The sequence below is a fragment of the Nymphalis io genome, chromosome 2 (assembly GCF_905147045.1).
Source record: "Nymphalis io chromosome 2, ilAglIoxx1.1, whole genome shotgun sequence".
Classification (NCBI taxonomy): domain Eukaryota; kingdom Metazoa; phylum Arthropoda; class Insecta; order Lepidoptera; family Nymphalidae; genus Nymphalis; species Nymphalis io.
This window is the reverse complement of record NC_065889.1, coordinates 1,904,586-1,929,527: the sequence shown is the minus strand read 5'-3', so window position 1 is coordinate 1,929,527 and position 24,942 is coordinate 1,904,586. Positions and strand designations below refer to the sequence as shown.

The 24,942-nt window shown below is 36.2% G+C and overlaps 2 protein-coding genes across 2 annotated transcripts in view; one reads left to right on the top strand and one right to left on the bottom strand.

The window, feature by feature from the left end:
* Nucleotides 1-216: 216 nt before the first annotated feature.
* Nucleotides 217-20,342, bottom strand: LOC126777277 (uncharacterized). Its single transcript, XM_050500289.1, has 12 exons — nucleotides 20,237-20,342; nucleotides 18,320-18,519; nucleotides 17,311-17,490; nucleotides 16,277-16,365; nucleotides 16,115-16,211; nucleotides 9,446-9,626; nucleotides 5,106-5,219; nucleotides 4,175-4,352; nucleotides 2,902-3,046; nucleotides 1,584-1,733; nucleotides 1,386-1,509; nucleotides 217-332 (listed from the first exon to the last, which is right to left on the bottom strand). Exons 1-12 carry the CDS (start codon nucleotides 20,340-20,342, stop codon nucleotides 217-219), a joined length of 1,680 nt encoding a protein of 559 aa, XP_050356246.1.
* Nucleotides 20,343-20,974: 632 nt separating this feature from the next.
* The window catches only part of LOC126777029 (neurogenic locus Notch protein), a 117,037-nt gene continuing 113,069 nt past the window's right edge, over nucleotides 20,975-24,942 (top strand). Inside the window, exon 1 of the mRNA XM_050499867.1 lies at nucleotides 20,975-21,290. Within this exon, the coding sequence (XP_050355824.1) occupies nucleotides 21,179-21,290 (112 nt within the window). The 5' untranslated portion in view covers nucleotides 20,975-21,178. The remainder of the gene's footprint in view (nucleotides 21,291-24,942) is intronic.

The following is a 24,942-nucleotide window of genomic DNA, read 5'->3' as shown; positions in this document are numbered from 1 at the left end:
ATTAGCGTATTATTTAATGATATATTAATTAACTTTTAAAAGTTATAACTTCTAAAAATCGTGTTTATGAATTATTACGAAATGATTTACATATTTATAAATACATATTAATACTCGTAAATAAATAATTATATATAAACATATATCTATGTTTATAAGAAGGGAGATTTCAACATGTATTTATTTACGAATTATAATATATATATATGTATATCTTTATTTTCTCGGATAAGGCGTACGGAATCCCTTCCTCCTACACTTCGTGTCGACGATTAATTGAGCTTGTCGCTTCAAGTAGCACCGTGACGGTATGTCCTCCTCTTCGTCGGAAGCTGAAATTTTAGTTAATTTCTACATAAATAGTTTTAACACAAATTAATATAATGCTTAAAGAAAATAAAGCCGTTCGTCCGAACTATCGGATAGTGAGTGTCTTTGTGCTTGTTTTTAAAATTGTTATACTGTACCGTGAGTTATAATTTCTAGTAGTTATGTTAATAGCATTTCAATAATATAACTGAAATAAAATATACATAAATACTATATCGATTAATCCTCAGAACATTTTATTTAATCACGCTCTATCGACTACGTTCCGTAATTCCGTAACAGCCTGTGAATGTCCCACTGCTGGGCTAAAGGCCTCCTCTCCTCTTTTTGAGGAGAAGGTTTGGAGCTTATTCCACCACGCTGTTCCAATGCGGGTTGGTGGAATACACATGTGGCAGAATTTCAGTGAAATTAGACACATGCAGGTTTCCTCACGATGTTTTCCTTCACCGTAAAGCACGAGACGAATTATAATCGCAAATTAAGCACATGAAAATTCAGTGGTGCTTGCCCGGGTTTGAACCCACGATCATCGGTTAGGATTCCCGCGTTCTTACCACTGGGCCATCTTGGCTTTTATCGACTACGTAGATTTTATAAAATTTTACATAATTTTTTAAATATACGCCTATCTATAACGATATAATGCATTGTATTAATCTTTGCGGTTTCCTCGTTGGCTATGAAGCTCAAGATCTGAGGTTCTCATTCAATTCGATTCGATTCAGGACGAGCCAAATAAAGGGCGCAGTTAGTCGTTTAGAAGGGGCACCGTGGCCGGAATCCGTCAGTACATCATATTCACTAGGTACATATATAGCTGTTTCTGAAAAAGGAAAAGAGGTCGCCCCCTGGCAAGATGGGAAGGCGAACTTATAAAATTCGCAAACAACGACTGGATGAGAACAGCCCAAGACAGAAAAAAATGGAGTGAAATGGAGGATACTCGTCGAGAGGCGCTAGTTAAAAATTATATAAAAAACATAATTTTATTAATACTAAGGAATTAAAGAGGCTTAATAAGTAAAATATAACAAAGATGAATGGATATTTACGCGGAGCCTTGACCGGTTCTCTGGTGACCAGCTCCTTATAAGTCGGTAAGATCTTCTCGGACTCTTTTAAAGTACTGGGACTGCGGGCGCTCACGCCTGTAACTGAGGGAGCGCCGCTTGTGGTCTGAAAATATCAGTAAATATTCATTTTAAAAGAAATCAGATAATATTACGCACTGTATCTGTCGTCTGGCTCACATTAGAGGCGCCGGCGGTGTGTGCGTGTGTGCGTGTGAGCGTGTCGCAGCGCGCGCGCGCGTGTGCGTACCGCCGCGCGAGCGTCGCCAGCGTGGCCGAGATGTCGCGCGCCTCCGCCGTCCACTCGGGCAGCGCCGGCTCGCCGACCACCTACCATATCATTTTAATATTTTTAAGCAGATTCCGTAGCCTGACTTTCTCCTCGAAATTCGATCATCCTTACTAATATTATAAATGCGAAAATTTGTTTGTTACGCTTTTACGTCCTGGTTGTTTGTATGTATGAAATTAGACAGATACAGGTTTCCTCACTATGTTTTCCTTCACCACCGCCCATGTAAATTCAGTGGCGCTTGCCTTGATTTGAACCCGCAATCATCAATTTAGATTCACGCGTTCTAACCACTGGGCTATATCAGCTTTTTCCGGCAACAGCTTATAATCAATTGAGATGTGGAGGAAATTCTGATATATGGTAATTATTATGTTAAGCCGCTTAAGTTTATTGAGATAGTTAAGATTATTTATAAATCGATGTCGAGTCGTTTACACGCCTGTTACCCAAATAAGTGAATCTATATATCTGTATATATACAGCGTATAATAAAAAGTGTTAATTTTGTGACGATGATTGTATTGATACCAAATTTTTTTGATACTTAGAACCGATTGTGCACGCGTTTACTTTTTAATTTTTTATACTTTAACGGGTTTTTTATCCTTGCGGCATGTCAAACCCATCGTACCTTAAGCTATCTTACATATCAAATTTAACTTATACGATTTATAATTACGTTACATACTGACAGACAGACATCATACTGCATATTATAGTATATTTTTTATACTTATAATATTAGAATTATTAAAATCGTTAGTATTTATACATACAAGTGTAATTAAATTGGTGAAAAAAATTAACTAATGAGTTTCTTTGATCGTTCTTCTCGGTAGAATCTACATTCCGAACCGTTGCATTGATTGCTTTACATTTAACAATATCCTGGGACATTATTCACACATGGCCATCTGATCCCAAATTAAGCAGAGCTTGTACTATGGAAACCAGACAACTGATATACTACTTTTCTTTTGTAAATACATACTTATACAGATAAATTACACCCAGATTCAGGACAAACAGACATGTTCATGCACACAAATGTTTATCCTGGGTGGGAATCGAACCCACAAACTTCGGCGTGAAGGCAAGTATCTACCAACCACGCCAACCGGCCCGTCAAATAATTTTAACATTTAATAAAAGCCACCTTAAATAAAGTATATTTTGATTTAGATATTTTTGATTACTACTCACATCGAGCAGCTTACATAAATCATAAAGCAATCTCTTGATTTCCAACAAGAACTTCTCCAAGTTGTCAAACCTCTCTTGCAGTTCTCTGTAACTTTTCTCTTCCTCCTCTATCCTCGCTTTAAGTTCCAATATTTCTTCCTGACCCCTGAAATTAGTTAGTGTATTCTATGGGACAGATTTTTTAATTTATAATATTTTTAGAACAGCAAGCTATTCAGCTACCTTACGGTTAACGGATAAGAAATGCTTGACAAAAAAAACAGTCATTGCATCAATAACCATGTGAACAAATTTAGCCCGAGCGACCGTAACAATACAAAGTATAGATATTAAATGGTAAAAGTAGAATAACGAATAACAGGGGAATATTCGTATCTTAGGAGAGCTTATAGGTTGTTTTAAAGGCAGTCTTAAGAGTGTTGGCTTAAATACGGATTGATTAAATCAAATACCGGTGATAGAGCTTTGTGCTCGTCTGGGTAGAACGAGCACAGACCCACTCATCAGATTTTCTACCGCAAAACAATAGTACTTGTTATTGTTGTGTTCCGGTTTGAAGGGTGAGTGAGCCAGTGTAATTACAGACACAAGGGACATAACATCTTGGTTCCCAAGGTTATTGGCGTATTGGCGATGTAAGCGATGGTTAACGTTTCTTACAATGGCAATATCTATGGGCGTTGGTGACCACTTAACAACCTATCTATTATAATAAAAATATTAAAATCAATTTATACTAGCTAAGTAGGCTGTTTAGAGTACGATTAAATCGTAATTTTACAAGATTAAATTTATAGTTACTATCAGATTAGAATGAAAAAATTCAATTTAATACATTGGTTTCGTTACTTTGTTTGCTCATTATAATGTTTATTATTGATTCGTAATGGTAATTGTTGGCATTGGAAATTTGCGATGTCAGTATCGTTAAAGTTCATTCATAAGCATCTTCGTGCCTTTGAAGACACGAACAATAATGAAGTCATTATTTAGATGCGTTTTTTACGATGTCAGGACCATTCCTGACATCTTTAATATTTCTTACATTGCCAATATCTATTAACGGTTCTACATACCCATATACTCCACATACCTATAAAAACAACTAGCATCTCCGTCATTGCGGGACGCTCAGACGACTGTTATATATAAGTAGACCTCCGATACGTAGTTAGCTTGATATGAAGATATCAAGCATCATACATAACCTTAGCTTATATACCTAAGCATATCATCATTTTTAACAAAGCAAATATAGCAAATTTCGTCTTACTCATCCTTATCTTTGACTGATGCGAACTTGTAGCCTTCCAGCTCAGCCATCAGTGATGTCTGCGTTTGTTCTAGTTGTAATTTCTCATCTTCTGTTGTATGTTGTAAGTAGTTCAATCTTTTGGATGTTTCTCTCTGAGCTCTAAATCTGTAGAAGACTTCCTCGGCTTCGTTTACTCCTAAAATTTCACTTCTATATTATTTATTTACTGCGTATTTTCTTATTTCTAAAATGTAAAATAAGAAATAGCTCTTCGTTATTCTTTAAGTAACAAATCAGATTATATTTTTTTTATAGATTAAATTGGTAGCCGGCTTAAAATAAAACTAAACGTACACGATGCCGATCAATAGTATTAAATGTCGGGATAGTTTTTAATTAGAATAGGATCATAAAACAACCGCGCTGCTTACTTTAATATCTTGGTGATAAATGTACGGATATGATCAAGAAATAGGTAATTTCCGGAACGAAACATGGTCATATAATGTGAAACAACTAATATACATATATACTTTAATACATATATATACTTTAAGAGATAATTTATTATTGTTCTGCTATGTTTTTGTTTCAATTATTTGTGAAGACTCGATTTTTACATGATTTTTTTTAATGTTATAATAATTTTTGTATGTCATAACTGTTTGTCTTCCTTAGATTAAATAAATAAATAAATAAATGTAAGCTTGCAAAAGTCTAGCTATTTTCATCTTTCTGTTATCAAGTTTTAAAATTCACTTAGAAATGTGAACTAAATTAAATTACACCATAACTCCCAAATGGCTGTTTAGATTTAAATGTTTGGCGCTGAGGTAGATTCAAAATCAAAAAACAAAATCACTCACATATGAAATGCATTTCAAATAAGATAACGGCGTAAGTGTAACAGTTCTACCACAAGTAATATTTTAATGTAGATCTTTGTAACCTGTTAGTTTCATGAGTCTCTGGAACATTTCCTCCATCTGCGCGGCGGCTGACTGATCTTCTGTTGCAGCATCCCCTTCAGTAGATCTCGCTGATTCTTGCCGTACAGGTCGGACTGATGGGGAGAGAAGTTATATGAGTTATTGTTAACAAGAATAAATGGTTAAATACACTTACAATATTGGTGGCATTCTGGTGCGTTCATTAGATTTAATTTAGAATCTGTGTAAATGTTACGTATTTTTTTTTTATATATTCGCCGGGAGGGCAAATGACTCTACTCCACCTGATGGTAAGTGGTAGTAGAGTCCAAACGCGACGACGGCCAGTACAGACGGGAAAAACGTTCTGCACTAGCCGCCTTCGCCTTGCCGGCCCGCAAGATGCCTCTTCACGCCTCGTTTGAAGGAACCCGGGTTGTAAGAGGAGGGGAACACGTGAGCTGGTAAGGAATTCCATTTTTTGGAAGTGCGACAAAGAAAGGAGTTGCCAAATTTCTTTGTTCGCGATGGAATTGATGTCACAGTTAGGCGGTGACATCGAGAACCAGCTCGCGTGGACTTAAGAAGGAAGGGGGAAGCAGGAATTAGAGAGAATAATTCCTCAGAGCACTCGCCGTGATACAGTCGATAGAAAGCGCTCAGTGCTGCTCACGTTACTCTATTATGTTATTAGTTGACACCAATCAAGAACATGTGTATAAGTTAAATGTAATTTACAAATAGCTTGGCTTTGAGATTCGTTATCCAAAAAAAATTAAAAATTATAATTTATGATTAACTTTTTATAAAACGAACAAGTGAGATCACATCTGGAATACGTTTCATGCATCTGGAATCTATTATATGACATCTACATAAAAAGAATGAGATGATTGAAAAAAATCACGACGTTCATAATTCATTTGTTCATAAGACAGAAAAATACTTAGGCCTGCGAATAGACAATAAATTAACCTGGAAGTTTCATATTGAATACATTATAAGTAAGCTTTTATCAATTCTTGGCTTTTTCCGAAACAAGGTGCGCTGTTTCCCGCGTCGGTTACGACATATGACCTGTAACACTCTGGTTAAATCACATATTTCGTACTTAGTTGAAATATGGGGCATCGCTGCCAAAATAAAATTAGCTGATGTTCAAGTTGCACAAAACAAAATTATCAAAATGCTCTTTAACTACCCATATTTTACTCCAACCATTAAAATTTATACCGAAATCAAAATAATGAATATTCGACAATTATATATTTGCAATATTTGCATCTTTATCAAAAAAAAAAACCTTGAAAAAAGTGTCCGTACAAAACTAACTTTTACTAAAATAAAACAACAGTCTAAACGCAGCACGCATCAAGCGAGTCTCATTATCCTACCAAAGACAAGAACGAACTATATCAAAAAAATTATCACATTTGAAGGAGTGCAAATTTTTAACAAAATACCCTCAAATATAATCTTAACTAGCTTAATACATTTAAGACACGACTTGCCGACTGTCTTACAAAAGATCATTCACTTCTAAGCAAGTAGTCACAATGTGTTAAATGAGTATGAATTGATAAAATGTCGAATAATGTAACAACGAACGACGAATTTAATAATTAATTTTAAGTCTAACATTACTCTCATGTAAGTGACGTTAGTCTTTATGGGAATAAATATTCTTTAAACCTAAAACCTATTTGTATATCATAATTATTTGTACAATAAGAACAATCTTAAGAACGCTGTTTGAGTGTACATAAATACATTGTGTACAATTACACAATACGTGTATAAAACTGTCCAGATTAATTATCAAACTCAAAATTTACTTTATTCAAGGATAAGCACTTTTAAATTTATTTTTTTATACTCGGAAGCATGACATTTACTTTGATGGACAAAATAAAAACATATCGGTTTTGTAAAGAAAATATTGTGTCATGAAAAGAACCGGAGATAGAAATTCATCTGGACTATAGTTGGATATATGTGCTTATTGCTTTTCGGCGATATAATATATAAGTAAAAATATTGTACACGATAATATGCCTTATCTATCAATCGTTATTCAAATAAGAGTCTAGTTATTAATTAATATTATATCATCACCGTAACAATCGCGTATAGGTAAAAGTCTGTCAAAATTTATCGACCATAATGAAAAATATTAAGTATTCTAATAAACTTGTACTATAATCTTACTCCTAGTCCCGAGACGTTAAATTATTTGCATATACATATAAATGAGATGTCATCGACCGAATGATAACTGCCATCGTAAATTTGTAATAAGTGATAATGCAAATTAGTTACAGGTGTGATTTATAAAACGGAGAACATGACGACAACAAAGTTACTAAAACTAAAAATGTATTAAGTCATGGTAATTTAGTCAATGGAAAAAAATAGATTCGGGTAAGCACTATAAATGACATAAGGTATTAAGACTTTAAATAGCTTATAGTTTTTACATCGATGTTATATATATTTTCGGCATTTTATAAAAAGCTATATAAATAACTTGGTAAGAGATAATTTTTGTTATTAAAATTTCTTTAAAACGTCTTTTTTTAAAGATAAATCACAAGATCTTCCATTAAGAACAAATGTGCGTCACTGAATGGAAATTATTGTTAGATTTGTTTGACTTTTTCGTATTAATCGTTGTCAAAGTGAATGACGTCATAAGCACTTGAAGCATTTTTTTTTATAATATAAATAGGGGAAGGATAAGTGGTCATTACCGCCCATAGACATTGACGCCATAAGAAATATAAACCATTTCTTACATCACTAATGCGCCACAACCTTGAAGACTAAGATCTCTAAGGTATTAATGTCAATGTAAGATGTCCCTTGTGCCTGAAGTTCCATTGGCTCATTCATTTGGAAGGGGTCCAACCGGATCACAACAATACTGATTATTGCTACTTGCCGGTAGAATATTTGATGAGTTGGTGGAACCTACATAGACAGGCCTTGACAATGCCCTACCCCAAGTTTTATGTTTTTATTTATATGTTATTGCACAATACAAAATATATATATATGCACGAAAGGCGGACTTAATGATAAATTATATTTATCAGCTAACTTTACGAAACTGTAGGAAAGAACATTATTAGATATGCAAAAAGAAGAAAAATGATTTGTTATTTGAATATAACCATGCTTATGATGTCTTTGTTTTTGAAACAATTCAGTGTTAAAGATTTTTTGGTATTTTTTATCCGTATTATGTAACTTGGTAACGTAAATAATGCGTTCGGACTCCCTCCAAACGTACGATGAGTGTATCATAATACACTTTATTCTAGCCTGTTCTGAGTCAGCGTAAAACAAATAATCAAGATTTTTTTTTTAATTTAAATTCGGAAAACGACTTGTTAGGTCAAAAATTAAAATCAAAATATAGTCTTGTTAAGTAGGCTCTTACAAGCTATTTTAAATCGTCAACTTACAATTTTAATTTTTTTTTTTTTTTATATGCCCCGGGATGGCAAATGACTCCACTCCACCTGATGGTAAGTGGTAGTAGAGTCCAAACGCGACGACGGCCAGTACAGTCGGGAAGAATGTTCTGTACTAGCCGTCCCCGCCATGCCGGCCCGCAAGATGCCTCTTCACGCCTCGTTTGAAGGAACCCGGGTTGTAAGAGGAGGGGAACACGTGAGCTGGTAAGGAATTCCATTCTTTGGTAGTGCGGCAAAGAAAGGAGTTGCCAAATTTCTTTGTGCGCGATGGAATTGATGTCACAGTTAGGCGGTGACATCGAGAACCAGCTCGCGTGGACTTAAGAAGGAAGGGGGAGGCAGGAATTAGAGAGAATAATTCCTCAGAGCACTCGCCGTGATACAGACGATAGAAAGCGCTCAGTGCTGCTATCTCGCGACGCAATTGTAAAGGTTCAAGGGTGTTTGTGACCTTTACGTCGCCAATAATGCGTACTGCACGTCGCTGCAAACGGTCCAAGGCCTCCATTAGGTACTTAGCGGAGCCATCCCAAAGGTGCGAGCAATATTCAACGCAAGACCGTACCTGTGTTTTGTATAACAGGCACAGTTGTTGTGGCGTGAAAAAACGCCGCACCTTGTTCAGAACTCCAGTTTTCGTGAAGCTGTTTTTATAATAGCCTCGATGTAATCCCTTGGACTAAGGTCGCAGCGAACGTCCATCCCCAGCATGGCGATTTTGCTTTGTATCATCAGCGGTGTGCCACAGAGGGAGGGATGAGGGTAAAATGGTGACTTTTTCTATTCTACCAAGAAATAATCCAAGAAAAGAATCTAGAGATCTTTTCGCTGAAAGTTTAGATTATCCAATCAAAGTGGCAAATCGTAGTAGCGTTTCGTACTCGCCGGGGGAAATATCCTTTTCTCCAGCTTTTCAAGCTCCCTTCTGCGCTCCTCGAACCTCTGCGCGTAGAAGGCGCGCTCGGCCACGCGGCCGTGCTCGGCGCCGTGCGCGCGCGCCGCCTCCGCCGCAGTCGCGCACGTCGCGCGCACGCGCATCTCCGCCGCCTCCTCGCGCACCACCTGCACCGGCACACGATAGACGATAGGTTACAGAATCAACCCGATACGTTTTAGTAACAAACTTGATCTTGAATTCGCTTCAATTCAATAGTGTAAACGTGACTAGACGACGCCGACGCCGACTATACAAGCAGAACAGACGACAGTCATTGACAGAATTGAAAAATCAGGGCAAGAATTTAATTAATTTTCTTTCTTGTATCTACGGTATCAAATCCAGGAACTGAATTTTGATATTTTCGCTATATTCAAGAAAAACATAAATAAGATGGTAGGTATTTAATAGTATTTAATAATATTTTTGTTTTTAACATCTTTTTTTTTGTGTGCTAATGTATCTCTTAATTTTGTTTCCTTTTAATCAAATAATTAATATTCAAAAAAATTAAATGTTCTCCGATATTTATATTTTACTCATTTTATACCAATCAAGTGACAATTTCATAATAATTTAATTGTTAATGTGTTTTCTATTTGTTATAAATATTTTGATTTTTAAAATTATTATTTTTTGTTAACTCGATATGTTGATATATTTTGCAACACGTATAATTTAGGAGACACTTGATTTGTATAACGTCATGTTTGAAGACTCAATTGTATTTATTAGTGTACTTCTTGTTGGTGTTAATATAATATTACGGTTTTACATAAAAATAAAACCGGTATTATGTGCCGAGAGGAAAACATACAGCATTGCTTTGAAGAAGCAGTCGTATACTTACTTTAATCTGTGGTCGATTGCTACCTTAGACAACTTAGTTCACCTGAATGACACTAGGTGGCGCTAGTTTACCAGCCACTGCGCGGGAACCGTAGCCATATTCTTTCATAGTCTTCACCAGGAAGTACTTTCTGCAATGCTGTATGTATTCCTCTCGGCACATAATACCGGTTTTATTTTTATGTAAAACCGTAATATTGATGTGCCTTCCGGAAAACATACAGCATTGCTGTGAAGACGTGTTTGTTATCTGCTGGTGAAATATGAATTATTTTAAGCACAACGCTATGATGAAATTAATGAGTAATGAAATGAATAAATTATAAATAATTGAAATGTAACAATCATTTTAATGTCTTTAAATTTTTGAAAGATATATACAGTTTAATATATAATATAACATTGTTCTTATTTACTATCATGGCTTAAGCCAGTTTCATAGAATTTCGCGAGATTGTAGCGATGACATTTAATATAAAATTGATACATAAAACCATATATTACTTTCCTTCATTTAATTTTTTTTATATATATGTATAAGGATATATTTTAATAGAAAATTAATTTGGTGTAAATGTTTTAAAAAAAGGAGTTATGATCATTTTTAGGATTTTCTATTATGCGAAAGTAATGATTGAAGAATGTGCTGGATGATTTCCAATTACCACGCGACAATATCTCATCAATCGGTTGGTTATCTAACCACCCCAGGGAAGCTACCGGTGACCTACAGCTTCCCGGAGGAGCCCTAATGCCATTGTCCTGAAGAACTGTACGCACCCAATTCCCGATTAAAGTTCGGGACGCTGCCTTAATATTACCGTTTACAGTGATAAAAAGGTTATTTAAACTCCTATTGCTAGTTGACCTCCTAACACGTGTTCTTTTAATGAGTGCTCTAATTAATGTGACTGGGCATATGTTTTGATCGTTATGCTTATAGAATTTCCAAGCAGATTGGCGATAGTTGTGAGTGTCCGTTTTAGATCCAAAGGCTGGTATCAAGAGGATGCTATGTCCATTATCCTGGAAACTCTCTGTAGAAATTTTTAAGAGGGTCAGGTCGTGGATTCTCCGTCCCGAGGATAGCAATAGAACTTTTGCCGTCCTTCGTGACAAGTCGAATAAGGTATCTTTAGGGGGGTTAGTTGATAGCCAATTTAGGACAAGTCTAGGGTCCCATGTAAGTGAGCTTTTTATAGTTTTAGGTTTAACTGTTCCAATCGCTTTAAGGACATGTTTGATAATGAAATCAGAGAATGTTTGTTGTTCTACGTGGGGCCCATAAAATGTCATAACTGCTGATTTGTGCACTAGGATCGTGCTGTATGCTAAATTTTCTTTTAGAAAAAGGTGTATTAGGAATCTAGCTATATCGGTAGTAGGAATTTTTGGGTTCACCTGTGAGCTGGAGCACCAAGTTAGCCATCTCCTTATAGCAGGAAAGTAGGTAGTGAGGGTTGATTGTCGCCAACTCTTTCTTAATACTTATTTTTCCTCTATAGACCAGTCTTTTATTTGTTCACCCCACCCCAATTTTCCAGACTTTCAGGGCTAATGTCTGCACTTATGGAGGGGGTTGCGATGTTGTTACATCTATAAGAACTTCCGAGAGATTCTGAAGCTCGTGCGGTTGCTCTAGTGCCCTCGATTTCAGGTCTTGTAGCCAGAACACTTGAGGCCACTCTGGTGCTACTAGGTTCCCCTGGCGTTGTTCAGATGAGCCAACACCCTGGGTGGTAGGCTGGGGGGTGGAAACATCCAGGCGATCCGGTAACTCGAAGGTCTGCTGAAGGCGTCTTTATAACATGCCGATCGATCTTTGCAATCTATTGATACGTAGTTTCGCACAACAGCTGTATTTTTTGATGCGAACAAATCTATTTCGGGAAGTCCCCATTTTTGGAAGACCTCCGAGGTCGCATCGGGTGTCAGGTGCCATTCCGCCGGGTCCTTTCCTCGTGACAACCTGTCTGCTATTATGTTGTACCTCCCCGGGAGGTAATATGCTGACAGCGTTATTTCGAATTTGTCCGCTAACTGGAGAAGTTTAAATGTCAGTTCCAGCAACGCTAAAGACTTGGTTCCACCTTCTTTTCGGATATACGCTATAAATGTTCGGTTGTCGGACTGAATCAGTAAATGTGACTTTACTAGCGTTTTTGAGTTCATTTTAAAAGAAGCGAAAACGGCGAATAGTTCTTTCTTGTTCTTCTGTGCCATTTTCTCTGGTAGTGTGGCCAGTTCCCTGACACCACTTTTCCGTCCAGTTGAGCACCCCAACCCACATCTGAGGCATCCGTTGCCAGAAAAAGGGTAGCCGGTTCCTTGTGTATCGGTAACGAGTGGTGAGTGACTCCGCGCCACCACACCATTTCTCGGTAAACGTTCTGCGGGATAAGTTGCACTTGGCGGAGAAATCTCTTGTCGAACCGTCGCAGGAAGATTTGCAAATTGCGACAATGTAGTCTTCCCCGTGGGATGACAAAGTTGGCAAAGTTTAGCTGTCCCAACATTGTTTGTAATTGTCGTAGACTCATGTGTGTCTTTTGAATTACACAAAAAGAACAGATTGTTCTGGTGTGTTGTTGATGCTCTTTACTTTCTTGTCTGGTAGGGTCATTTTGTTCTTGGCCGTTAGCCATCATATCCCTAGATATTCCAAGTCTTGTGTGGGAGTCAGGACAGATTTCTGGAAATTTACTTTTCAACCCAATAATTCCAAGTGTCTTATGTTCGGTTTTGATGCACCAGAAGAAAGTCGTCTAGGTAGACTAGCACTCGACAATTTTTCGCACGCAGGGTCTCCGCGACCCAGCATGTGATGGAAGTCATATAAGTCACGTCATCTCGTAAATACGGTTTTGATAACTGATTCTGAGAAAGGGTCTGTGTGATTTTGCCATAGGGACATGAAAGTAAGCCTGCGAAATGTCGATCTTTGTCATCCAGTCTCCAGGTTGGAGAAAGTCCGGCACATCTGTATGAGAAATCAAACGAAAATGTTTCGTTTTTACATATTTGTTCAGTTCCCGGAGATCGAATATTGGGCGCATCGATCCATCGCTTTTCTTCCGCAAGAAAAGTTTGGAGATGAAACTCGGAGATTTTGCCCTGACTTCTTGAAGAATATTCTGATTCAGGAGTTCGAGAATTACTTGAGTCATGGCAGGGGAAGTTTTTGTTGCATACCGGTCCATTATTGATTTTGTAGGCCAAACAAGGGGGGATTTTTTGAACGGGTATTCGGGATCCTGTGATTGTCGTCATGATAAATTTGTTTGCCTCCAAAGTCTGCCATTTGTCTTTGAATTGTACAAAGTGACCCCCCCTGAATGATTGTGTCAGATAGTCATATTTTCTTATCTCTGTAACGAAATGTAATGTTTTTAGTTTGCTTGTTGTTGTCAGCTTTCCCTTTGTAAGTTTGTTTATTTTGTGGTTTCTTTTTTTTTTTTTTTTTCAGCCTTTTGCCGTCCACTGCTGGACGAAAGCCTCCCCCATAGAACGCCAACCATCCCGATCTTGGGCAGTCCGCATCCATCCCGAACCTGCCACCTTTTTTAAATCGTCGGCCCATCTTGTCACAGGGCGTCCTACACTACGTTTGCCTAAGCGTGGTCTCCACTCCAACACGTGTCGGCTCCATCGGCCATCAATGCGCCTGGAGACATGACCAGCCCACTTCCACTTCAGCGAGCTAATTCTAAGCGCGATGTTGGTGACTTTAGTTCTCTGGCGAATGTCCTCATTTCGGATTCTATCTGCCAGAGAAACCCCTAGCATCGCGCGTTCCATTGCTCGCTGATGTGTAATGGCCAACACATTACACATCTGCGATTTGCCGACGACATTGTCATCATGGCGGAGACTCTGCAGGATTTGGAAGAGATGCTAAACAGCCTGAGCGATTCTTCAAGACAAGTAGGTCTCGGGATGAACATTGAAAAGACCAAAATTATGGCAAACCGTCATGTATCCCCGAGACCAGTGGTCGTAAATGGCTCTCCACTTGAAGTTGTGCAGGAATATATCTACCTGGGCCAAACTATACAACTTGGCCGGCACAACTTTGAGAAGGAGGCTAAAAGAAGAATACGTTTGGGCTGGGCGGCATTCGGGAGGTTACGTCATATTTTTGAATCGTCGATCCCACAGTCGCTTAAGACCAGGGTCTTCAATCAGTGCGTCCTACCTGTAATGACTTACGGTGCCGAAACGTGGACACTTACCGTAGGACTGGTCCACCAATTTAGGGTCGCTCAGCGAGCAATGGTTTCTTATTTGAGCTTTGATAATTGGGTCTCGTGGGATTATAACTTCTAGATGTTGAGGGTTCATTAAGTTTCCTTTTCCAGACTAGATCTGTCTTTTGGCTTGAATGTTTGAGTTTGTGACAACCAGTATTGTGGCCCTCCGAGGGACTGAATAAGCGACAGTAGCTTTGCTTTGTCAAAAATAAATTCTTCGCTGGGTGGAATATTTTGAAAAACAGTTTGTATACTTTTATTATGTATTTCTGATATGAGTCGTGAACGTCTAATCTCCACACATTCCGCTCTCTTGCCACAGACGATCTGTAGTGAGCGTTCTGCATTTTTGTAGGAAGCGGAAGATTCACCAAACGTAGCGCTCATTTTATTAAATAGCTCGCTATTTAGCTCGCTTGGGTTTTTAACAGCCCAATCTAGTATTTCTTGTAAGCCTGATTGCAACAACTCCTTTTGGTACAGCAAAGCATTTGTCAGTCCCGCAACAAATAGTTCAGTAGAGGCCAAAAAGTCTTTGCCTTTATTAAGGCAGCACAATTCGTCATTGATTTTATGGTTGCAAAATCCCGGAGATGTAGTGACTTCAGCTAATGCTTTAGTGTAGCGCACGTGTTGACACTAGGGTGTGTTAAAATGGTGTAACTCTATTAGTTGTTTTAACCTATTCCCATCGGCGGGTTTCATGTGTTTTTTCTCGTCAAACTCTGTCTTGTATGTGCCTAGATCTAGAGTTTTTGTTGACACCGAGGTGTTGGATAAAAAAGAGCTAATATTATTTACTTGGTCTGAGTTTACGTGACTACTGGATTTGTTGCTATCAGTCCCACAATGTTGATGCATTATAAAATTTGTAAGAAAACTGACCTGGTCATATAACGCGTCGATTCTCGGATCGACCGTTACCTGGGAGTCCAGCCGACGTTTCTTTCTGGGAGTACCCTCATTCTCACCTTCGTTGCTCGAACTGCTTGAATTCGAGGTATCCTCATCCTCGCGGCACTGATTATTATCGGTATACACACCATCCGAAATAGGCACATGCGAATCACTAACTTCACCGTTTTTATTCGGGGCGCGATCCATAATTTCAAATAGAAAAAAAACAACTCAATGTTCGAAAATATTCAATGTGTTAATTAATTTTTCACAAAACTTCATAAGATAGATAGAAATGTTATTTGCAACTGAATTACTTTAGAATTATTTCGACCACCTTTGGCGAAAGTACACAACGCCATGTAAGAATATGGCTACGGTTCCCGCGCACTTGCTAGTAAACTAGCGCTACCTAGTGTCATTCAGGTGAACTAAGTTGTCTAAAGTAGCAATCGACCACAGATTAAAGTAAGTATACGACTGCTTCTTCACAGCAATGCTGTATGTTTTCCGGAAGGCACATCAATAAATAAATAATAAACTGGAAGAACTTACAAAAATTACATTACTAAATCTTTGTTTTTTAATACTTGCTTTATATATTGAGATCTTGTTACCTCTAATTTTTTTATTTCCTCATTTTGCTTTTTTAATAAATCCTCTATACGCGAAAGGGAACTTTCGAATTTCACAGAATCTTCGACAAGGGCCTGCCTGTAATACAAATAAATATATCGATATAACAATCTTATTTAAGATATTTTACCATTTTTTTTTACCTGATCGAAAAATATTTTTTCTTAACCAATTCCGCTTCGGTCCATTGTATTAGTACTTTGTGTATTTCGTTTTCCAGATGAGATACATTCTGAAATTTCATGTAAAATGTTGCTATATTATTTTCTGCATTGCTAAAGTAACAGTAGTATGAAATGGCCAGGTGAGCGAAGGCTTTCTGTGAACTTCCAGAATCACATGTAGCAATCTTTAGAGCCTTTTCACATGCACTTTTCACATGATTACTGTCAAAGTGGTTCGGTACATGCACTTTCAAATGATTTACAAACAGTTTACGCCTAGTGAAAACATTAGATCAAGTTCAATTGCGTTGTTCAAAGATTCTGCTGCACTTTTCAAGTTTCAAGTCTCAGTGATTTGACGTGACATGCCGTGGCCTTAGGTTTATCGATCTTAATCTCAAGAGAAATTAGTCAACTGCTAAGTATTATAGTGCACAAATACAGATATACTATCTATTACCTCTAATAATCCGATGGGACTGTAACCTGACATGACAGAAGAGAGTCAGGCGAAGGATCAACGGCTTTACGTGATTTCTGAGGCACGGAAGTGTACTCATTTCCAACTACCAGAATCCGGACTGAGAATTTTTGAAAGAAAACCTAAATACTTTTTACCGGCCTGACTGCCCTGTTTGAACCCAGGACCTCGAAATCAGCATCTTATATCTAGCCACTAGACCAGCGAGGAGAACTGTGACTACAGTCGAGTGCTTGGTATAAGTAGTATACTAATATATCACCATAAGAGAGGATTTACTTTCGTGACATTACCATGAAGGGGTCGCGGAGCCGTTCCATGTGAAGAGTGTTGTAATAAATCATATTGTATTACCAACTACACTTTGGAATCATGGCAACTATGCCGTGGCGGCGTGCATGTGAGCAGGCACTTAGGAGCACAAGATGAATTATTAAGAACCGTTATATCAAAACATTATTACATAGAAATATAACTTTATTTATTGTTAATATTTATGACCTATGATATGTAAATCTCTATACGTATTTACTTTTCGAGCCCTCGTTGTTATTTTCGACTTCACTAAATCACTCTTAGTGCTCTCTATCAGCAACATCTCGTATTCCTTCTCGAGGTTCCGTAGCCTCTTCTTTTTACTTCCCTTTTCATATTTAAGTAAATCTAACATCTTTCGTTGTTCTATAACCTTTAAATCGAGATTGTGTATCAGCTGAAATAAATAAAATGGTACCTATTCAAATTTGATTCTTATGTACGTAATTGATAATTTCTATTATTTTATTAATTACGAGTATAGTATTCCGTGCTTTCTTGTGTTTCCGATTGACTTAAAGGTTGACTGGTAGAAGAATGATTTCAGGCTTTGTGCCCGCCAATTTTGGCTAATAAAGTTATTTGAATATTTATTTTTTCTATTTTTATAAAATAGAGTTGGAATACGAGCCGGTTGGCGTGGTTGGTAGATACCTGCCTTTCACGCCGAAGGGTGTGGGTTCGATTCCCACCCAGGATAGACATTTGTGTGCATGAACATATCTGTTTGTTCTCAGTCTGGGTGTAATTATCTATATAAGTATGTATTTACAAGAAAAGTAGTATATGTAGTATATCAGTTGTTTGGTTTCCACAGCACAAGCTCTGCTTAGTTTGGGATCAGATTGCCGTGTGTGAATAATGTCCCAGGATATTATTATTATTATTAATAGTAAATGAGGGCCACACGATGGTAAGTGGTCGCCATCACCCATAGAAATGTCTATGGGTGATGGCGACCGTTATATAAATATTAACTGTTCTTTACATTGCCAATGCGCCTTCAACCTTAGAAATTAAGGTGTTATGTCTCTTGTACCTGTAGTTACACTGGCTTACTCACGCTTCATACTGTAACGCAACAATACTAAGCACCGTTGTTTGACGATAGAATATATCTTACGAGTGGGTGGTAATTACGCAGACGAGGTTGCACAAAGCTTCCACCAAGTAAATTGAATAAATAAATATATATTATAAAAATAATAATTTTAATGGTATCTTACTTTATCAGCGGTTTTATTGCCAATGGGGCAGACATTGTTGAGGAATTTTTTGATTTGGGCCTCCTCATCTCCCACCACCTGCCTCGCCTGAGCCAGTTCCTCTAGCCTTAATCGTATTTCTTTTTTAAGCGTATCTATCAGATCGCTGTTCTGCTTCTTCTCAGCTTCGTTTTCTTCATAGTGAGATTTCCTTTGACCCTCTAGAAATATTAACTTATGTATTCAAATTAGCTGCGTATACTAGCACACCACGTATTACATTTTTTCATCACTTTAGGTAAAAGATTGCGAAACACCAATGGACTACCTGATGGTATAGGCCATTGCATTAAAAGGAGTATAAAGCACATATTGCGCTGCCAATTGATTGCCAACCACAATAGCTGAGATCATTATACTCATTGTACCTTTAATTATACCGATTTATTTACTAAATTGAAGGGTAACCTTCATGACGGAATACACCAATACAAAGTCTGTACTTAATATTTTAAACGTAATAATTTTCTCTGACTGTCTGTTACACTTTCATGGCTAAATAAAATTAAAGAGGCATCTTGCGGGCCGGCAAGGCCAAGGCGGCTAGTGCAGAACATTTTTCCCGTCTGTACTGGCCGTCGTCGCGTTTGGACTCTACTACCACTTACCATCAGGTGGAGTAGAGTCATTTGTCCTCCCGGCGAATATAAAAAAAAAATCACCAAGCGGATTTTGATAAAATTAGGTATGATGCAAGCTTGAACCCTACTACATAGCCTACTTTTTTATGTAGTACTTGCCCACCTATCCCTAAAACGCGGGCGATGCCGCGGACGAAAATTAATTGTATATAAACGTAATTATATTAATCCAGATAAATGACGTTAAATTTTAATAAAATAAAGTAAAAGCCTATATATATCTCACTTTTAGGCTAAAGCGTTTTTTCTTTTTGCGTGTTTTCTTTCTGCGGGTAGATACATAGGGACACACATTTGGCATATTTTCACCCGACACATGCGGGCTATCTTTTGACCCAGAGAACTACATGAATTAGAATTCACTGGTTCTCCTTTCGGTTAAAACCCGTAATCGTCCGTTAAGATTCAAACGACGAGGCCATCGGCTAGTTTGAATAATTTAATACTTAATTACCAATAAACATCATTATTAGTAATTAATTGTCATAATTATAGCTACTATTGTAATACGTTGTCGTTAGTCTATAATAACGACCTCCTTTATATAAGTATTAATAGGCTAAGCTAATTTAACTAATAGCTACTTAAGCTAGTAGGATAGCTAGGATAAGTACTTCTCAATTAATAATCACATGCTTCAAACTTATATCGTACTTATTTATTATATATTGCTTTTAATTGACGTTATTTTTTTATTGTAAATTATAAGCAATTCATTGTTTTTTTATTTATTTTTTATTTTAGGTAGACGTACGAGCATATGGGCCACCCATAAGTGGTCCTCATGGTAAGTGGTCACCAACGCCTATAGACATTGGCGTTGTAAGAAATGTTAACCATCGCTTACATCGCCAATGCGCCACCAACCTTGGGAATTAAGATGTAATGGCCCTAGTGCCTATAATTACACTTGCTCACTCACTTTTCAAACCGGAACACAACAATACCAAATTATGTGATTTTTTTTAAATATATAATATGTAGATGGACTGGCCAAAAGGGGCCACCTGATGGTAAGTTGTCGCTAACGCCTAATTAACAATTCCTTACGTCGCCAATACAAAAGAATATATTATGTTCCGTGTAATTTCACTGGCTCACTCTCCCTTCAGGCCGGAACCCAGCTAGTTAACGCTCGTAGCTAACTAATAGTTCCTCTTATTGTTTTACCCAACATAACTAATACAAACTGCTTAAAATATATTTTAATGGGTATACAAATGCGGGTATTACCAACCTGATAGTTGAATTTTCTTTTTGATTTCAAATATTTTCGAATTTATACTCGTTAGTTTGTCCTCCGTTTCAATTTCGAAGGGATGTCTTTGGTAACAAGTCACCATCTTTAGTTTTTATAAAATTTTCAATGAATCTCACTTCTTTTTGCTGAACAACTAATTATATCGTAGCAACGTTGGCATTGATTAAATAATGAAAAATTTAATACTTCATGCATAAAGACATGCAGACATGACATACAAATGTTTTAAAAGATTGAAATAAACGAATAAATACGTTACAAAGTAATTATTGTTACATGTTTAGCGGAATAGATAATAATATTCCATTGAACCTTGCCCTTTAAAATTCACCCCTATAATAACACTTAAAGACGGCAGCGCCATCTCTGTCGTGGATGCGAAACTACTAAGTTCGAAAGCTCTATTCGCCGCGAACGACGAGTTGAATTGCTTGATTTCTCCATTGAATCAACATTCCTTCGCGTAACTTTCAATGTGTGCGTGTAAGCGTTCTCACGCCTTTATAACGAAAACCATCTAATTTCTTGACATAAAACACCAATAACTACTAGTAAAATATAAAAATTTAGACTTTATGCTACATAAAGAGGTTTGAAAAGTGAAATAGCTATTGTTCCAGGCTGCGCATACGCACACAGGAGCGCGGTCCGCCATTTTGATTTACCGTACGTTGTGTATTTACGAACAAAGCCGTCAGATGCGAGCAGGACGCGGCTGCGCATGTTTCTGTCGGGATTTTCGTTTAATTTGAATGTGTTTTACCGCTAAAATGACCAATACGCCAATTTTTTCTACGTAACAACAGTTTATAAACAAAATGAAGTGTCAGTTTTTACATTTAGTTCCGTGAAGTGTTGATAATTTAGTGTTTAAACGACATAGAAGGAGTAAAACAAATGTGTGTGATCCATGTGTGAATGTTGTGCTACAAGATGTGGTCGAGAAACTTTATACCGGATTATGGGATTAAATTGCTATCCATCGGGCTCGTGCTGTCGACGTTGGCAGCGAAAATCCACGGGGTCGAAGGTAAGTGCTTCTCATAATTGTTGTATGTAATTTTGAAGAGTGGTTGAGCTTATGAAAGCGCGGTCTCGAGTATTACCCGACCCCGTAAAGTTGACGCGCATTCACATAGAGCTTTGTGAGTAAAGCCTACTTTTTAAAATAGTCGGTTTATCTCAGTTCTCACAGTTTGTAGAACTTGTGTAACTTGTCGTTTTAAAAACTGGAGTGTAGTGGCATCGTGTTTTTCAATATATTTTTAATTATAGCGGTTTATTTTGTTGCGTTTTAAACGTGATTCATATTCTAAGCCCTTATACCGTTTTGCTATGAACTATACTATTAATGTACATTATGTACAAAAAATAAACGCAACATATAATCTGGAGTAAATATTTTTTAATTAAAATCAAATCATCCCAATTTGATAACATTTGCATCCTATATGAAACATTTGTTTATAAAATTGAGAAACAAGTCACTTATTTTTGTAAATAAATATTAATCAGTACAAATATATTTTTCATATTTATGAATCTTGCTATGTTTAACATTAAATACGAGACTTAATAAATTTTAAAACAATTTATGTCATTAATATTTATAGCCGTTTAAATTGTTGCCTATTTATTTTCTACTCATGGACGGTACATCAATCATGGCTGTTGATCATCATTTGTAAACACGTATTTTTCATACAGATTAATCCGAGACTATCTTAAACGGTACATAAACGTTTCTAAGAAGTAATATCAATACATTTACAGCGCAAAGATATTTATAAAGTTGCAAGTTAGAACAATGCTATTTACACCCATCATTATTATTCCCTACATCGAGCAAAGGGTCAAATAATATATTTATAATGTACGAGCAAGGACATTGAAAGCACTAGATCTTGAAGATAAGAACTACAGTAATGCCACGCATAGCTCGCACGATGTTCGTCTAAGTCTATCTAGTTGAATACAAATTGATAAAATTTATATTAGTATTCTCGACATTGTCACACGATTTCTGTTGTCGGGACCGAGGCGGGACATTTTGAATATTGATCGGGGAGCAACATTATATAAACGCTTTTAAAGGGTTTATTTTTGGTTGTTATGTGTTTTGGGGATAGTTGATTTCTGAATTCATGTCGTATTCATGATGTTCATATTATTTTGTTCACGTAATACCTAATTTATGTTAAATATTTCTTATTACATTTTAAGAAAAAGTTTATATATTAGCTTAATATATAAATTTCAGATTATTTGTTGCTCTTAGTCTGTCTTAGTCTTTCATTTCGTTATAATTAAATATCGATTTGCCAGATCATGAAATATTGCAGATTGTGCATATTTCTTAGATTCCCACGATAACTTTAATTAAATACATTTATTACAATATATTATATTACAATTATATTTAAATAAATTCGAATACACAAATTTATTTTTGAATACCATCTTTAAATTATAAATTATTTTTACATCAGTTAGCCAAAAATTTAAATAAAAAGCGTAATTTATTACATCATAAACTGTATCTTTATAAATATTTATTTAAAATGTATTCTTACGTCATAAGACATTATTTTTGTTTAACTTGACGTATATGTTAATATATATTGGTTTTTAAATTGAAGATATAAATAATTAAAATTCACGTTTAAAAAAAATACTATTACATAATACAATATATTGCTTGGCTACAGTAGGTATCTAAGCCCAATCGTATAGTACCATATAGTATACCTTGGTAGCTCATGGTGCTAAGGGATATAATTTTTATGAATTACAAAAGCAGTTACAGAAACGAGGATTAAATGGTTATCGAAATCATTAGTCGTTTTAAGTACGGTATTCTTATGTTGTTCTAAAATGGTTGCAACAAAGATGTGATTTGATTACATTCTCGTTATAGACCGATGTATCAAAACGCGTATGCTGTAGTACAAACATGGCGACCGCTCTACTTTTAAAACAATCGCAATTAACGGCCAATTGTCTGATGCGGCAAATTGGTCTGGCGCCTAGGGCTGACAAATCTAATATTATGCCAGGAACTAAATATTTATGTTTTCACATATCTAAAGCTTAGATGATCACTTGAATAGCGGTCTTTTTTAAATCGTGTCGACAAGTATTGCTATTATAAAAAATCAAATGTTTTTTTTTTGTTAGACTTGTTGAATGTTCGAATTTCAAATATTTTTTGACGCGCTTCCAATTTCGAATGTAGAGATTACGAATTCTATCATGAAGTAAATTGTTAAGGGCGCATTATGCGTTAAATCACCCATATGTGCACATCTTTTGTCCAAAAAAATTAGGGGTTGTCATTGACGTTCTATTGTTAAAACGAACGCATCCCTGATCGATATACGATGTGTTACATTTTGACCATGAGTATAAACCTTTTAAAACTGGCATTGATTTGTGAAATGTTTTGTCGTTGTAAAATGATGCAGTCAAAAACTATTAATATTTTTTATTTATAATTATGTAGGTTAAGGCTAGCATTAAATTCTTATTCAAAATATATCAATTTTTTTGGTTATAATTTTATTTTGTACGACCTCGTCTATTATGCATCTGTTTACGGTTTAATTTTGGTAACAAATCATTTCGCCCAATAAATTTACGTGTTTCTTATGCCTTGTAACAGCTTCAGGTTCATATTTATTTATATAACAAACATCCGAATGTCACTTATTATAAACCCCGTTTACATTCAACCATTTATATGCTAGCAAGCGGTGATGTATGCTCGTAATCAATACAATTGACGCTATGTTAAGTATAAAAAATAAATATATAAGAAGAAAATAAATCAACATGAAAATTCTGAAAATTGCGCTTAGTGTAAACGTGGTAAATAATGTGTTAATATTTCTGTCGACAGCCCTAAAGGAGGGCTGTGTCACATATAAATCTCAACTAAGAAGCTACAATTTCTCACTTAATATTTAGCATTTGCGTTTTCAGTCGTCTACACTATTATGAACCTTATTCCTATGACGCAATTAATGTCTTATCGCAGGACGTGTGCGAATTAAGCTGTTTTGTCTCAATCTATTCCTCACATCTCATAATTCCGTGAAGCGTTTTTAATTTTTGACTCTTCGACTTTGAGAAGTAATTTCTACATGTGTTATATAGCTTTTGTTTTTAGCGTCAATACATTTTTTGACTATTGATACATATGTTGTACATTTTTTATAAATGTTATGTTGTTTTACGTTCTTTTTAAAACGTTCGAAGTTTACTTAGCATCAGTTCTCTGGAACGATAATATTTATAAGCTTGTCTTGTGTAGTCGTCATGCTGCAATTCAATTGGGTAAAGATTTGAACGAGAATCATCTCCCTAACGGAGTAGTATTTAACTTCCAGGAACATGAGACATATTCTGTACGGCAATTTCTGCCAAAACCAACCAACTGATTACGATTATCCAAATCAAATATATATAAATAAAAAATTGTCACATTAATATTACAAAACACATAATAGTCTATATACTATATATCTCTTATGTTTTCACAGGTCAATTAAATTGCAAATTATTTAGTTTTTTTTGCTCAAATAAACTCAGTTGCAAAGTCAATAAAATTCTATATAAGTAGAAGATATGTCGATCACGGCTCTTACCTCACCGCGCAAAATTTATTCCGTAACAATTTTTCT

Bases quoted from the DNA above. Each gene is read 5' to 3' on its own strand.
- LOC126777277 (XM_050500289.1), bottom strand. From the start codon at position 20,342: ATGGTGACTTGTTACCAAAGACATCCCTTCGAAATTGAAACGGAGGAC. The intron at 17,491-18,319 runs GTAAGATACCAT...TATTTATTTCAG, and splicing joins GCAATAAAACCGCTGATAAA to CTGATACACAATCTCGATTT. The intron at 1,734-2,901 runs GTGAGTAGTAAT...ATGATATGGTAG, and splicing joins ATTTATGTAAGCTGCTCGAT to GTGGTCGGCGAGCCGGCGCT.